This window comes from Haliotis rufescens, unplaced genomic scaffold (assembly GCF_023055435.1).
Source record: "Haliotis rufescens isolate VD_foot unplaced genomic scaffold, xgHalRufe1.0.p SCAF_50, whole genome shotgun sequence".
NCBI classification, from domain to species: domain Eukaryota; kingdom Metazoa; phylum Mollusca; class Gastropoda; order Lepetellida; family Haliotidae; genus Haliotis; species Haliotis rufescens.
In genome coordinates this window covers 940,766-958,599 of record NW_025964224.1, presented here as the reverse complement: position 1 = coordinate 958,599, position 17,834 = coordinate 940,766, and the positions used below count along the sequence as shown (strand labels likewise).

Sequence of the window (17,834 nt, the reverse complement as noted above, 5' to 3'; positions counted from 1 at the left end):
AAGAACACTTTTTTTTATAGCCAGACAGTGTAATTACATGAATAATTTGTGTACTTCAGTATGGATTTGTTGACATGGTATTTCCGGTGTTTCGTGCTCACGGTAATGTCTTTCCATGGGGGGAAAAAACATCAAAACTCATTAATTCGTGTATAATGCGCAACCCCTTCTACACAGCTGTGCTTTTGGAAAAAAGTGTGCACTATACTCAAGAAAATATGGTAGGTAAAACTGTGTTATGAAAATATCGTATGTATCGCGATACATGCTTTCCAAATCGATGCATCGTATCGTGGGCTGTGCATCGGGATACAATACTGTGTCGCCGTATCGTTACACCACTATTCACAGCCCTGTATTTTGATGCTAGACGAACCGACTAGTTGCTGCAAATTGCAACCAAATGTCCTTATTTCAGTACATGGAAAAAGTTTCAGTCAATTTCTGTTATAACGCAAAGAGAGGGAATCAAAACATTCAAAACAGATCTTTCCCATCGACTGATTGTACCAGTTATCGTCATCATCTAAAAAAACATGTGCCATATGATCATGCGCACCTCTTCAGTTATGCAAATTACATTTTTCATGCAGTTTTTGTGGTGTACAGATGTTAGAACAAGAATCATGTTAAATGACTAGATGATGTGCCGATAATGTCAATATATGTAATAAGTCATCCAGACAATAGCACATATGAACACGCCTTGATTATGTTAGTGTGATAAATGCGCAGTAAGTAGTGGCTCTATTTTCATTAAAATGTGGAATATTAAATTATATTTGCAATATCATTATCAATGAATGAAGGAATAAACAATATGAATAATTGTTTTTACGATTTTATTACATCATGCATGTATCGTTATCTATCGTGTAGTTGTGACTGTCCAATTTTAGATCATGACCGTTGATAATACTAAATTTCGTTTATCCAACATAGTCGTTAATCCTACATAATCATATTGGATTAACAGGACTTGACTGTATGGTACATTTGTGAAAATGTGATATTGGGGGTCACGGTTGGCCCAGTCGCCTAAGGCGCCACAACTTCCTATTACATCCCTTTCCTGCCTGGAACCACTGGTCAGTGATTGAATCCCAGATTCATCCTGAATATGTTGAAGTTCTGTCAGAACCAGAACCATGCTCGTGTGTTTCAATAAAGTGGCAAACATTGGAACCTGCACATCTTTAAGCTTTCCTCCCACATCAAGTTGACCACACTGATATGAATGTTACCCTGTTGAAATGGCTTTAAAGCCCATTCATTCACCATGCTCCCTGTGAATGTCTAGGGAAATATCTTTTAATTTTAGGATAAACTTTATTTCTATATGTATTTGAGTTGATAAATATACATATTTACTGTAGGGTCTACTATCATGCGATTAACCAGATATCTCTCTTGTAAGATCCAACTTTCTCCATTTTTAGATGCCACTAACTCGGAGGTCACAAGATAGTGACTCTGTCACACCTCATCAAGATGCTGTTGAGCATTGTATGACCAGATGGACAAAGAAGACTTCACAGTTCGCTTTATTAGCCAATATAAAGGTATGGTATCCTGATTAACACCAACACTTGAATTACCCTACTATAGTTTATATGAAGAGAAATGTTGCAATTTCAAAATATAATATTGATGCTGCACACAAGTATGGAGTTCTGTAAATATAAGCCAATTTTGCAAAAAATACAACTGTTTTTGTTTTTTTACCTAATTGTAAAATTTCTTCCACTACTAGGACAAGGCGTGTTTACAACAAAACACTTCCAGAGGGGTGACTTTCTGTTGGAGTACATAGGGCAACCCTTGTCTGCTGTTGAGGGGGAAGAGCACTTGACTTGGCCTGATGTGGGCAGTTTCTTATTTTTTGTGAACATGAATTTGTGGTAAATTTGTTATTTTTGGATCACCAGAATTTTAAGTAGCAACGCTAAAAAATAAGATACGTTGGTTAATTTTAACATTTGTTTATGAATGTAATCAATTCACTTTATGAGTTTTTATCCGATTCAGAGTCATTGGCCGATACTTCAATTTCAGTATTGATGCAACTGACAGCAGATGCTATGGTAAATTCGTGAATGACAGCATGACAAAAAGGAGAGCCAATGCCTTTATGAAGCCCCTTTACCTTCGAGACAAAACACATTTGTGTTTGTTTGCCAAGAGGGATATTTCACCAAACGAAGAAGTCACATACTATTATGGACCCACAGATGAACAGATGTACTGGAGATTGGTAAGCTATTTTTAAAAACCTAAGTGATGTGTTTATCTGCCATCTGTGTACGTGGGGAATGCTTTTTATATGAGCGTGGCTCATGTCAAGGGTGAAAGTGAGGGGTTACACATCATTCTGTTGTTGCCATAACAAAAAATAATTATCCTATTTTGATGAAGCTTGACATATTATAATGTATAGACTAGTGTCCCAAGCTGATTAGGTTTTGGGGGTTAAAGGTGAAGGGTATTGTGAAACATTGGTTATATTAGTCACTTTCTCAGGTACTTGACTGTTGCTTCTACTATCACGAGACTTTATATTTGGATGCATTGTAATGAGGCCTAACCTAAGCGTTAATTTAGGTATAGTTAATGCCACATTGATATTTGATTAAATGTTTAAGTCATCGAAATGAAGAGAATGGCACAGGGTTTGAGTGTTATTTTCAAACAATTATCATTATCATTATCAATTATGATTATGATTATAACAAACAGGCATACACATACACACAAAAAAGTGGTTGGAAAATGTAGGAAATGCCCCTTTTTACAATGTTTTAGGTTTAATTTGCACTAACGAGAGGAGTTACTATCCCCTCTCTTGTCGTTGGTCTGCAGTACCTTCCTATGAATACTGAAAACCCTTCTATGTACATTTCTATTGAAACCCTGGTCATACAACATGTACAAGGCTATATCAACCAAATCGGGTTACAGGACATTTTTAAGGAATAGGTGTCCCTTACATCAAGTTTTGATTGAAAATGGATGGTTCTTATGATAGATTACCTGTAGGACAATACACATGATACATGGGTTTCATTATTCTCAACATTTGACACATAAAATAAGAATGGCTGCGTGACAAGATGGTTTTAAGTTCTTTTATGTGTTGATGTTATTAGCTGTTGGCTTGAAAGGCCTCAAATAGCTGTAAAGTACATTATAAAACTGTAAAGTGCATTGTGAACAGAAAAGGTTTGTCAAGGGCTTTCTCAGTTATTGTGGTGTCCATCAACACTTGTCTAGCGTACTCCAGCTTTTTATTTTTATGGCTGTTGGTCCTTAGGTCCATTAACTTTTGAATCTGGATTTCAAACATGGTCTCAGGACAACAATTGCTCTCATTAGACTAAAGATTTGATAATACTTACAGATAAACTATTTCAGTTTTGATTTAGTGGATGATTAAGACACAACTTGCATTAGTTGTTTGTTGGAATTGATCTTCCAATGTTGCGGGCGGAAAATCTTAGTACTGGAGTGTGCATGCACCTCTTTCAGCATGAGTTTTTTTATATGAGACCAATAAACGTGTTAAATCTATATGTATCAAGTACATAAGTACTTAAATTTCAGTGTCAGTCTATCGATAAGGAACTGTTAAAATATTATTTACAAATTGGTCCTCTCTTTAATGGTTGTTAGTTGTTAATAGTGATATTTATAACTCGGCACCTTAAGATATATGTGCATGTTTTATTCTATGGAAACATTCCACATTTCAGAACCCGCCGACAGACCTCCTGTTAAAAGACCACCGATCAGTCCAGTTCATACGTCCATCGGTACTTCAGTAGAAACCCCCGACAGACCTCCTGTTGAAAGACCACCGATCAGTCCAGTTCATACGTCCATCAGTACTTCAGTAGAAACCCCCGACAGACCTCCAGTTGAAAGACCACCAATCAGTCCAGTTCATACGTCCATCAGTACTTCAGGAGAGACCCCCGACAGACCTCCTGTTGAAAGACCACCGATCAGTCCAGTTCATACGTCCATCAGTACTTCAGGAGAGACCCCCGACAGACCTCCTGTTGAAAGACCACCGATCAGTCCAGTTCATACGTCCATCAGTACTTCAGGAGAGACCCCCGACAGACCTCCTGTTGAAAGACCACCGATCAGTCCAGTTCATACGTCCATCAGTACTTCAGGAGAGACCCCCGACAGACCTCCTGTTGAAAGACCACCGATCAGTCCAGTTCATACGTCCATCAGTACTTCAGGAGAGACCCCCGACAGACCTCCAGTTGAAAGACCACCGATCAGTCCAGTTCATACGTCCATCAGTACTTCAGTAGAAACCCCCGACAGACCTCCAGTTGAAAGACCACCAATCAGTCCAGTTCATACCTCTATCGGTACGTCAGGAGAGACCCCCGACAGACCTCCTGTTAAAAGACCGCCGATCAGTCCAATTCATCGGTACTTCAGTAGAAACCCCCGACAGATCTCCAGCTGAAAGACCACCAATCAGTCCAGTTCATACCTCTATCGGTACTTCTATATGCTGTTCTGCATCACTCAACCTGCTTCAAGACGCAGCCAGACCAGGTCCTATTGACACACGTAAGTTGACTATACTATACACACATAACTCCAGTTATGATCTGGTATTTTATCATTTTAGCTCTTCTGTCCCGCAGCGGTAGCCGTAAACCTTGCACGTTTTCTACTTATGAAACCGCTTGATAGATTGAGGTGAAATTGTGTGTGTATCTTTGTCACCCACAAGGGGGTGCAACTTTATTCAAGACATGAAAATGACAATTTCCATATGACAATCTTTGATTTTCTGCATAAAAAAAACCTTAGCCCTGGTGATTTGTTGAAGACATTTGCACCACTTTTGCAGATTAATTTCATAATTAGGCTCTGAAATTAGGCCACATCCACTTTCAAGTCTTCCTAATTGACCAAGTGTCTCTAATACCTGTAAATATAAACTGAATTGAACCACACTTTGCCTTTAGATTTTGTTTGTCATTGTCCATGTATATTCGACCATCTACATATTAAATATGTGATGTCATTTGATTAGTTCAATTTGAAGCTGGGCTAACTTTTAACATGGCCGTGGGCTTATTATTTCAATGTGTGTGTTTAGTCCAAACCATTTATTTAAGTTTTACCTACTAATCATATGTCTTCTGATTGGCTGAATTTGAAATAAGGCCTACATATAGAAATAGGGACATAATGGGATCAAACTTAGCCTTTGGGTTTATAATGACAATGTCTCTGTGTATACCTAACAATATTTCCATATTGATTTGGTCAAATGTCATTTGCTCATGTCGCTTGGCTGTATTATAAATGATTTGCTGCTTTCACAGTTTTTGTCTTACACCTGTCAGATTGTAAACAGGTGCAGATGGGAATGGCAGGATGATTTTAAAATCTACTTGAGGAAGCACCCAAAGTTCCAATCCTACATGACCCTGTACAGTTTTTTTCAGTTATGATTTTTCTGTTCAAGGTACTGGTACAACATGTGAAACAAGAAACGAGAAACGAGTCTATCAAGCTGTTAGGCATCAAAAATGGTCATAAGAAGAGAGAGAAGCTATTGAAAGACAATTGGGAAAATTCTACTATTTGAAATCACTGCCAGGAAAACTTAACTGTGAAATGGCAAGTCAAAACGAACCTGTTCTCCTGCAACGGCCTTGGAAGCAGATTAAGTATTACATAAATAATCACAAGTAAATGTGTCAAACTGTTTGTCCCTGACAGTTTACATTGTAATTATGAAGCTCACTTTGACTCACAAAAAGGTCTTTAGCAACAGTAATGTCATTATCATTGTCTGCTTTGTGAGGTTACCGTCCTTACTTTTAGACATCGAAGTGAGCTTGGGTTTTGTTATGGCCCTTTGTCCGTCCATCCGTCTGTAAACTGTTCACTAAACTTCTTCGCACTAACTACTGGGTATATGTTGCCGGGCAACAATGAGTGTGGTTTTAATTGTCTTCTCATGTTGCAGTACATTGTAAACTCAATTTTCATTGGCCAAGTTATGTGTAACCACCAACCAATAAATCATTTACAATTACTGAATTGTAAACAGGGGAGTACTGTTTTACAGCAATAAAACTATGTGTGTTCAGGTTATGAGCAAACCCGGGCTGTTTTTGATGATATTTATTTATTATTTATATAGCTTGGACCAAAGAGTTACTTTTACCAAATTTTAACGAAATGTTATAGTTATATTTGGGATATTACTTTCTCGTTAAAGGACATATTATATGACTTCTTCTGGGGTTGCATCAAACCTGGGGATCACACCCACAGTACTCAATGGCAGCGATCTGTACCACTTTGCCACGTTAAGAAGCAAGTTCAACAACTGGTAGTCTGGAACACTTAAACCAGTCTTATAGATGTAATTAGCACTGATGGGGCACGACCCCTAAACAAGTATTAGATCCGGTACCTTAATCAGAAATTGTTTTTCCCTATTACAACATATATGCTAGAATCTCTACAGATGTTTATAATAAAGTGGAAGCTTTCAAGAAAAGGACCTGGCGAGTTAGACAGGGGATATAGAAACATGTTCATTTGTCTGTCAAGTTGCTATTGCTTTCACAGAAATGTAAATTTTGCAATTCTGTAACTCTGTGCTGAATTTGTCTGGGGCTGAACTACTGTGTGTATCACTATGATCATTTGGGTACATGTTCTCGGTGTAACTAGCTACAGTAAAGTAGGGGGAGGTCGGGTACATGTTCTCGGTGTAACTAGCTACAGTAAAGTAGGGGGGAGGTCCGGTACATGTTCTCGGTGTAACTAGCTACAGTAAAGTAGGGGGAGGTCGGGTATATGTTCTCGGTGTAACTAGCTACAGTAAAGTAGGGGGAGGTCCGGTACATGTTCTCGGTGTAACTAGCTACAGTAAAGTAGGGGGGAGGTCCGGTACATGTTCTCGGTGTAAATAGCTACAGTAAAGTAGGGGGGAGGTCCGGTACATGTTCTCGGTGTAACTAGCTACAGTAAAGTAGGGGGAGGTCGGGTACATGTTCTCGGTGTAACTAGCTACAGTAAAGTAGGGGGAGGTCGGGTACATGTTCTCGGTGTAACTAGCTACAGTAAAGTAGGGGGGAGGTCCGGTACATGTTCTCGGTGTAACTAGCTACAGTAAAGTAGGGGGCGGTCGGGTAGCCTAGTGGTTTAAGCGTTTGCTCGTCATGCCAAAGACCCGGGTTCGATTCCCGACATGGGTAAAATGTGTGAAGCCCATTTCTGGTGTCCCCCGCTGTGATATTGCTGGAATATTGCTAAACGCGGTGTAAAACCGTATTCACTCACTCGCTCACTACAGTAAAGTAGGGTTTTTGATTTGAAAAATTCAAAATGTCCACTATGGCAACAGTCATAAATATGAAGTATAGCCTGCAAACTCCAAAACTACTGCATATATTATGTTTTTTCATATTTTAGGAATATGTTCATGATCAAACTTCTGGTACATGTATTTTCTTTAAAAACAATCATAACAGATTACGAATAATTGATCATGTTAAAAGGTCAAAGGATATTTCACTTCAGATTCAGATGTGATTTTTGTCAGTCATTAATAAATTCAATAAAATACAACATAAAACATACTGACTTGTTTATTAAAGTTTGCGTTTCCTTCTACGAAAGATCTTCGTAGCTTGTTTCACAATATTGTTGACTTCTGCGTGTAGATTCAACAGCATCAGGTTGTTTATCCGTTGTTGGGAAAGACGATTGCGACTGGCAGAGTGTATCCTGTTTTGCAAACTGAATCCACGTTCAGCATCAACGCTGCTAACTGGGATAGCAAGTGCTATCGAGCACAGAGTGGAAAAGCTGGGATAAATATCTGAAAGTTCAGAAATAACTGTCTTGCAACTTTGTTCGAACGAGTCGGCTCCTATGTTGTTGACCGCCATCTTGAAAGGTGTGAAGTCCTGCTGCGCCCGGATGCGATTGATGATGTCATTTTCAGCTGGACCAATCGGGAGGCAGAATTTGTCCAGTAATTTCTCGAGGGATTCCCTTCCATGAGCTGTCAGTTCCTCTTGCGTTTGGGGAAATCGGCTTGGGTTGAGCACTTTGTCCAGACAAGTAACGATATCAAGCGAGTCATCCGGAAATCTTTTTCTCAGAGAGTTACAGAGTTCCTCAATAAACCCACAACGGGTTTTCACAAACGCATTGATAGATCGCGGGTCCCCATATGTGACCTGAATTCCACAAAATTCCCCGTTGTTCAGATTATCCAAGAAATTCTGTTCATTTTCACCTGCGGCGTTTTCTAGACTGGCAAGGGAGTCAATCGTAGAATTCACAATTGGCATAATCATGCCCAAGTTGATATTCTCTCTCTGAAAAAGAGTAACAATTTTGTCCATCACATGGAGCACGTCAGTCATCATGTAAGGAAGTCGGATAAAGGAGTACGTTCGAATTTTCTTCTGAATATTCGTGGCAACAGCGTTGTTTCGCTTGGCAGATTCCTCTTCAATTTCGAGAACAAGAGCTGGCCAGTTAGATGTCACTGCTTTTACCGCCCGTCCCACGGAAAGCCAACAAACACTGCATGGTTGTTTTAAACTTGAAAAGTCAGAATCTTCAAGGACCTCTGAAAGTTTTCGCAATCTGTTGTATCGCGTTGCTGAATATTCAAACAGTTTGTAGATATCATTCAATGTCCTATATTCCGCTACGACCTTCGAAATCTTCGCTGCATCGGCTGAAGCAAGTGCGACAAGATGGGCTATGCAATGGACATGCACAAGATATGAATTATGATCCTGCAACCTCTTCCCAACTCCTGAGTGTTTCCCGGTCATAACAGACGCCCCATCCGATCCTAGACCGACCACTTTTTCCAAAGGAATGTTCCATTGAGGCAAAACAAACAAAGTTTTATCGGACATGTTAGCCGACAACGTTCATATTTATCGGCTTGTTGATATTTTTATCGGTAAAATACCGGCAATTACCGGAGAACGGAAACACTGTTATTACAGATAATTTTGTGAAGTAAGGCATATCCCTTCATTTTGCAAGAAACCCAATACGGTGGACAAGTCCATTTCCCACTGAATGGAGTTTGATGAGTGTCCTGATTTCATTAAATCTGTTTCATCTGCATTTCTTCAAGCTATTATCCTTTCTTATGTTTGCTCATATGTCAAGTACATACAAATATGAAGAGAATTTGCATAAGACATGCTTTAGAGCAAATGGCTCTTTTTGGTTTTGACACTTCGTCTTATGTATCTTGTTACATTAATCATTGTTTATGATAATGGGTTTCATTTGAATTTTATTGATGATTTTGTGGTTCCATTTGTATCAATGTCCATTTCTTCCCCAATTTTTGTGCCAATGTGTTAACATGTGTAAGTTAGTACACATTGCTGTATTATGGTTAGAAGTTGGATTTAGGTATAATGTGCCAGTGTGTGTACATAGCAGACGACTTTAATACATTAATATTAATGAGGTCAGCTACCTTGATTTACTTGCAAACAGATGCTCCAACTCTTTCAAATAGCATATAACATACAGCCAGCTACATAGTTCTTGGACATATTTTTTTATGGAGTACTGCAAAATGTTAAATTGTTATTTGAATGTTAGTCAACTGAATTAAAACTCAAATGCCCTGATGCTCCATGAAATCGTATAATTGAAACAGCTGAATGTTCCATGAAAGACTCACTGATGTCCTCATCAAGGCACAGCTCAAAATAGCACACACTTTAGGTCTCGTTTGTGATATCCAACAAGGACCTCACGATGAAGTTGTTTGAACATCGAAGTAATATCACACCAAGGTCCATGCCTCGTTATCAAAATAGTACACACAAACACACACACCAAGGTCATCAGTTGAGTTTCTTCAAGCCATTTATCTTTAAAAGAGCCAATAGCTCTTTTTGTTTTGAAACTAAATATAATGTTTTGTTAGGTTTGGGTAAGATTTCACAATGTTCTTTTGTTTTTGTTAGTAATGTAGACAACTGTCTTTTTCATACTGGCTTTAGACCGCAAAGACCACTTTACTGTTTTTACCTTGTATTTTTCAACTGATGCAATTCAGAAACTGTTTTTGTGTGGTTCTTCAGTTGTTGTTTTTTTAATATTATTACTTTGTTGACATCTGCCCACCCTTAATTTAAAAAAAAAAATGCTTACATAAAATTAAACTTTCAGCAATAAATTCTTTTTTTATTTTGCTAAGTCCATGAAGATTTCAGCAATCTAAAAATTGATATTTTTATTTTACCTGCAGATCATATTTCTTTATGAAATAACTTTCAAAATGTGTTGAGATTTTCGACCATTGACTCTGAGAAAAAACAAAATAACTGCCTTAAATATAAGAGGAGTGACAGTAAGTATCACCATATGTGTGCATAGCGATATGTTTAACACAATAGGCACTTATTGAGAGAAATGACTGATCTTAAAGGTGATTTTACCAAATTTCATCATGAAAAGTTGCATATCTATTCCAGAATAGCCTGTTTTCATGGCTTTGATAGACAGGATTTTTATGTGATGACATAAAACTTCATGATGCCTTTTTTCTGTATTTAACAGGATTGTATGGAAATTATCAATATTTTGTATTATACTCGCGTGATAATGTTTTCAAATAGTGTCCCATCCCTGCCATTGAGGTAATTCAGAAATGGTTAGCTGGCCTAAAGGGACAACGTTTTGCTTTTGGTCATAATGGACAAACTCCAATTTTTATATATTTTTAGAACTTGTTTAAGGATTTTCATTTGGAATAAAACAAATTTATCAAGATGCTGCATTATATATTTTGGGGGCATGCAACATTAATCTACGACAATTGCAAAAGTGGAGACAAGTTACCAGAGACGGAGACTAGTCTTCCTCTTTTCTCATGAATACATAGTTGGTATATGTATGATATGTAATAGTAACACTAACAATTTGATGGGTTCGAATCTCAGTTCACCCCGATTATGTTTCTATGTTTGTCAGCACCATACATGGGTTTCACCAAAGTGGTAAACGTCCTGCATCACTTCAAGCTTACCTCTCACATTAACCCAACATGCGTGGTATAATGGGAACACTGTTAAAATCGGCATTAAACCCAACTCACTCACTCACTCACTTGCTCAAAACATTTGCCAAATGACTTAAGTTTCCACTGTGGGCTATCAAACAGTTGTTCGCTGCTGGACTTTTGGATTTTGACAATCAATCACAATCAATTATCAAATATGAGATTGGGATATTGACTATGATTTAGCATATGGATATTAAAAACAAGTTTTTTAAGGAAAATAGTGTTAAAAACGGATTTTGTAAGGAAAACCATTTCCATAAGATGACTTCTGAGCTCACCTTGACCTTTTGGCCCAAGTGAGCCAATGTCATGGATTGTTTGTCCATTGTTATTTGATTTAAAAACAACTTTTAAACCACTAAACCTGTGAAGGTGAAACTTAGTGAGTACATATTCCTCTCCTATACTGAAAGTGTGAAGGCCCCCCTGATGTTTTTCATATTACTTTTGTTAATCATGTTATGCCATGACACATTGATGATAGTAATTTAAAAGGATCGGGTGGCTTTTAACCCTTTTTGAGTTGTATAGGATGACACCATGATCTGTTCAAATAACACTGATCCAAATTTCAATACCCCATATTGATAAAGCTATATTTAGCAATTAGTCTAGTTTTGAAGTAAAAAGTATGTAGCAAGTGTGCAGTTGGTCTTATCAGGTCGTATGGTAGGCCAGTCTCTAGATTATTAACCCCATTGTAATCTTTTCCTTTTCACTTTTCCAACATGTTATATGCAAGTATAGGAGGACAGAAGTGCAATTAAATTTTAAATGGCTATATTTCTTGTTAATGCTACAGATATTTGGTCATTACTGGACAGGCTTATTCCACACACCAAGGTTATTACACATCCTCATTAAGATGACTATGCTTGTCGTAAAAGGCGACTAATGGGATCGGGTGGTCAGGCTCGCTGACTTGGTTGATGCATGTCATGATATTAATCACTGAATTGTCTGGTCCAGACTTGATTATTTACAGACCACCAACACAAAGCTGGAATATTGCTGAGTGTGGCGTTAAACAAACAAATATCCATCCAACATCCATCCTCATTATGAAGGCATTGTTATACACCGCAAGGGCACACGTAATCATGGTACTCACAATGAAGGCTTTGGTGTATTAATCGCAAGGGCTAACACACTGCCTCTCTTATAATAACACATCCAAGTCCTCGAGATGAAGGCATTCTCATACATCGCAAGGACACATACTCAGGTCCACGCTTATCACACATCCAAGTCCTCGTACTGAAGGCATTGCAATACATCTTAAGGGCATACACACTCTGGTCTTTGTACTGAAGATATCGCAATACATCTTAAGGGCATACACACTCTGGTCCTTGTACTGAAGGTATCGCAATACATCTTAAGGGCATACACACTCTGGTCCTTGTACTGAAGGTATCGCAATACATCTTAAGGGCATACACACTCTGGTCCTTGTACTGAAGGTATCGCAATACATCTTAAGGGCATACACACTCGGGTCCTTGTACTGAAGGTATCGCTATACATCTTTAGGGCATACACACTCTGGTCCTCGCTAATAACACATCCATGTCCTCGTACCGAAGGCATCACAATACATCTTAAGGGCACACACCAAGGCGTTCGCGATGAAGACATTTCTGACAGATCAGAATAGATAGATACTTCACTCTGCCACGAATAAAGACGTAAAAGGACTCAGCAGCCTTCTCTCTGTTTTAAAGGTGATAGCCGAGTAATCAGCTCTACCAAGTTAATTCCCCCACTATCTTGGCTATTGTGACGTAGCAAACGGGACCACGCCCACACAAGGCAATGCCCGAAACACAAGCTACGTCATACATATCCATTATTAATATACATTGCGAGGACCAACGAAATGCATTATGGGAATGGTCCTCACAAGTAAGTCCTCATTTGTCATGCAGGTCTAGAAAAAACGCTATCTCAGACCAGTTTACCTTAGGAATAAAACTAAGGGCGAAACCGAATTATCTGTGGTTCGAGAAGGGAGCTAACTCCGTTTGCCCACAGGAGTCCGTATCTAAAAATAGACGCCCTCATGCATATTCATGACCATCTCCACACGCGAGCCCGGGATGTGGAGATGGTCATGAATATGCATGAGGGCGTCTATTTTTAGATACGGACTCCTGTGGTTTGCCTAACCGAAAGTTCGAGGTGGGCCCACATTCGAAACTAAACGCACTTGTTCTTGAGAATATATACTAAGTAAACAAACCCGCATAACGAACTCATAATTTGTCTATTTTAAATAAGTATTATGACTTATAATTGGATTAAAATGTACAAATAAGATGGCAATACAGCAGAACTCACTTCTACGAACATCGCCAAACTAGGTCGTGGGGTCATTAATATTCATGAGTTATTTCTTTTATGGAACAAGTTCTCGGAAACGTTTGAGGCTTGTATCATGTCATGTCAAGTGTAGACATATTTTCAGGCTTATATCGCCACCAACACTGATGGTTAGATTGATGTGTTATATTGGAAAATGTAGAATGAGTGGTATTGCCTCTGTAAATTAATTTGAAGTAGATTTAAGTTTCTTGCTTGGTAGCTATTTTTGTAAAACTAGTGTGGTCAGCTATGACGCAGTTATTCAAACTTCAAAGACTTTTGTGCCTTTCATGGAATTAATGTCACACGAAATGATTTATAAAGATATTTCCCATCAATATTACAAAATATGAATAATATAAAATGTCACATAATGACAAACGTGAGCCCAATAGCCCAAATGACTTCGTCAACCTAATGAAACCCAGCGATTTAAAAATGTGGGCCCACCTGTTTCGATCACTATAAGACGGGAACAATGTGGGCCCACATTTTAGAAAATGGTTATAAGTAAGCCAAGCTAATGAAGCTAGCGATTTTTTATGTGGTCCCTCCTTTTGCAATCACTATGACGGAAGAACGTCTACCCACTAGGCGATATACAAATGTGGGCCCACTTGTTTCGGTCACCATATATGACGGGAACAATGTGGGCCCACATTTGAGAAAATGATTATCAATATTTAAGTAGAATTTCGCGATTAATAAATGTGGTCCCTCCTGTTGCAATCAATATGACGGAAGAACGAAAGATGTGGGCCCACATGTTAGAAAATGGTTATCACCACTAAACCAACCTTAGAAGATGTACTGATGGAAACATAAATATATAATGCATTCAAACATTTAATTAAGAAAACGTTTTACCTTAGGGATAAGCTGGGCATTTAATAGCTGGACCAACAACGTACAGCGTGGGTGACGCCATTGCTCGCAAATACGAAAACAACGGAGATAGCTCCCGTTTGAAATTAGAGTGACCTCCCTTTCCCAATATGAACCCAAGCTCCTTCCCAGCGCGTGACACCTTCGTTACACTCTCAGTAATATCGCTGCCACTCCAAGCATGGTTGTGGCCACCTATTCACAGTGGGAAGTTTTGACTGGTGGCAGCGATAGTATAGAGAGCTCCGCGAACGTACTATCGCTGTGAGGAGCTTGATATGAACCACTGATAATGCAGTTTCGCCAAACTAAGTGATGAAGTTACTTGTGGACTTGGACAGATTCAAATTACAAACAATCATGCATCTAGCACCACTGGAACTAAGGGTCCTCATTACGGGGTTTCAGTATATGGCCCTCACTCCGCCGTGAATACAAGTGTGTGTGTGTGTGTGTGTGTGTGAGTGTGTGTGCACTAACACGTTGCCACACATTATACTGTCTCCGAACCGACCAGTCCTTGTTTTATCCCCTTTATGCCGAAAGCCAGGCAGGGTAACAGCAATTCTACCATGACATTGATGAATGCTTGATTCTGATTGGTTAAAAAGAGGTTTCTTTTTGCTACGGAAACCCCTTTCAAATATATTAAGCCTTTTCACACAAAAAACGTGCGTATGAATACATAGAAAGCCTACATATCGATTCACAGAAAAAGGCTGCCGATCGATCACCCCCATATGAACTGTAAAACATATCTATATTTCCTCTAATACACGCTGGGTCTCTAATACCAGCCAGGTCTCTAATACACGCCGAGTCAAGGGCTCTCGCGAAATTAATAGACGGCGTTTTGTGTCAAATAGAGGAAATATGGTAGTTTGATATCGGATGTTTGGGGCGTTCTAGGCCGCAAACCTGGTTGTTCGATGATGACTTTAAAAGATTTAACGAAGGCATATCTTTTGCATACAAATGAAATGTTTATGAAACTGTTCGAGAAATGTTCTATGGTGACCAGAATCAGAACAATTTAAGCTATTTCCTCATTGAAACAACCGACAATGAAAGTAAAATATAACATTATAAAAATTGTTTGAAAAAACAACATCACATCAGCAGGGATAGTTAGTCAACGTGTTAATGTTGAACAGCATCACACTGTGCATCAGGACTGGGTTGTCTTCTGGTTTCCTGCAATTCTTTAACAGCACTGTTACTGATAATTTCTTTGGCAACCATAACTGAGAGTGCAGTGCAGATACAGTGACAACCGGGACACGTTAGGACGGTTCTCATTTCAGGGTGGGGAGGTATCGATTCAGCAGTACCATGCTAGCTGGCTGCCGGCCGCATGGAACTCTGGGTAGGAGAGTGATCGATTCACAGAAAATGGCTGCCGATCGATCACCCCCATGTGAACTGTAAAACATATCTATATTTCCTCTAATACATAATAACACAGGTGCACAGATGCACAGGTCCGCGATCTTAGAACATTCCGAAAAGTGGTCACAGGTTTAGTTATATATGTAACAAATATTACTAAAGTTCAAGATTAAAATACGTATATCATATGGATTTGATTAATAGCATATAATAAAATATACCATCAAACAGTTATTACGTTAGTTGTGGTGTTATGAGATGTCAGTGTATCTCAAACACCAATGGTATAAACACCACTCTTATGTAACACATGTATAATTATGGCAATCGACGTTTACCTGGTGTTTTCAGTTGGGTTTTCTGAATCCATGGTAGAACTTCTTGTTTCAGCAAGTGTGCAGACCTGGCGTATGATCACCAACCCAGACTGCAGCTGTTATATATATGCCTTACATTCTCGTCTTGATTGGTCAGGTTGTGTCAAGACAAGCCCTGACATGATTTACAGTAAAGATACGAACTGTATTCTAATGGGTTGCTTTGTAATTGTTGGTTCCCAACAAGTCCAAACTAGCAGATAAACATCCGCCCATTTTCTGCGAGGTAGTATATTTTTAAAGAAGTAAAAGGAATCTTTGAAACAAACACACCTTATCCGCCTCGTAATAGTACATTGGGATGGTCCAGTTCAATAAATGTTCATGTTTGGAGATGAAATCAATGGATGTTCTTAGTATAGAACTCAATTCACGTTGTCCTACTTCTTGTCTGTTTAGTGTGTCTGGTTTTATTGATACTGCACACTGGTTAACACTGTTTCAATGAAGCGTTTCCTAGTATACCTTACTTGTAGTAGATGAGCGATGTGATACAAGGAAAAACGTAAATTACACATATCAATACACCGATTATTCCTATCCTGATGACAGCATTACATTCATACAATGCATATTTTGTTCTGAATCTTCCCCTTTACTGCTAGGAACAGAGAGGTGCAGGGAAATTGAAAACAATTCTAGAAGATGTACTCTTGAAGTTCCTGTTTTCACCCTCGATTTCAAGTTCAATACGTTCTGTCAGAAAATAAATCGATGTTAAAAGTTAGAGCCAGGGAATGTGGCAGTTTGAGGCGGGCCCTAGGTTATGTTGACCCAAGTATTGCAGTTACGAGCTGATCACTGCTGAGCACTGATCCATCCCTGTTGTGAGTTTAACGATCGAGAATTGTTCGCCAGTTTGATGTTTGAGTTTCCAATTTATATAGTGTTATGTAAGCAACCTGTGCCAAGTTAGAGTTAATACCGGAACGCACGGGTTGTATTTACGTTAACGTTAACTGAGACATTTTAAGTTGGAAGTGCTAGTGGACATTTGAACATCGTGTAAGCAATGGCACATTTTTTATACAGGTTTTATCTTGAATAATATGTAAATGAAACGATATAAGGTTCCACAACGTGCCGTCAAGAACTACATGGAACCGTGGTAAAGTGACATAACTTTATGTATTAGACTCATGTGAACGGGGATGGATATTCATCTCTTGGTGTTGTAATTAGTCAGATTATTAACTTTGTTTGTGTCCGTTCATAATACGATAATATATATACCCTGCACTACACACGTAGCAGATTTCTGCAAGTGGTTAAAGTTTATCTGCGGTAACGGTATACTGTGTTGCTCCCTGTCAATATGAAAAGTTTATCTTCGTCCACTCACATTAATGACCTAATGTGACCTAGTTGTAGTTTACTTTTGCTTACAGTTCTTGGAAAGGGTGGATCGATATTTGCTGATCGCCTGAACAATAGACAGACATGGGGCTGTGGTTGCAAGCAAAGCACACACAACAGGTTATCGTGTGTCCTATTTGAAATGAAAGAAACGAGTTTCCTTAAAATGTCTTAGTTACAAACAGATAGCCGGTACCCGGTTGTTACAGACATTGGCAAGAAAATATTTCATCTCAGTTCTGTAGAAAGTTATCAGCATCTCATTATATATGTTCTTGTTTTGTTCCAATCCGATTGTCTTTGTTGTTATTTATATCTGCTGAATGTTTTCTTTGTTAGTTATT

General features: G+C 38.7%; 1 protein-coding gene and 1 long non-coding RNA gene across 4 annotated transcripts in view; one reads left to right on the top strand and one right to left on the bottom strand.

Moving 5' to 3' along the window:
* Positions 1-16,365, bottom strand: part of LOC124151369 (deoxycytidylate deaminase-like) — a 28,124-nt gene extending 11,759 nt beyond the window's left edge. Inside the window, exon 1 of the mRNA XM_048384744.1 lies at positions 16,096-16,365. Coding sequence (XP_048240701.1) covers positions 16,096-16,127 — 32 coding nt within the window. The 5' untranslated portion in view covers positions 16,128-16,365. The remainder of the gene's footprint in view (positions 1-16,095) is intronic.
* LOC124151379 lies at positions 695-7,845 on the top strand. 3 transcript variants are annotated; one of them, XR_007218499.1, is made up of 6 exons: positions 695-734; positions 1,440-1,562; positions 1,754-1,901; positions 2,056-2,254; positions 3,750-4,593; positions 5,504-7,845. It is a non-coding gene; the product is annotated as an uncharacterized LOC124151379 (long non-coding RNA). The 3 variants fall into 3 exon arrangements; XR_007218500.1 differs by having other exon boundaries at positions 698-1,562; positions 1,754-1,863; XR_007218498.1 differs by having other exon boundaries at positions 698-1,562.
* Positions 16,366-17,834: the final 1,469 nt, after the last annotated feature.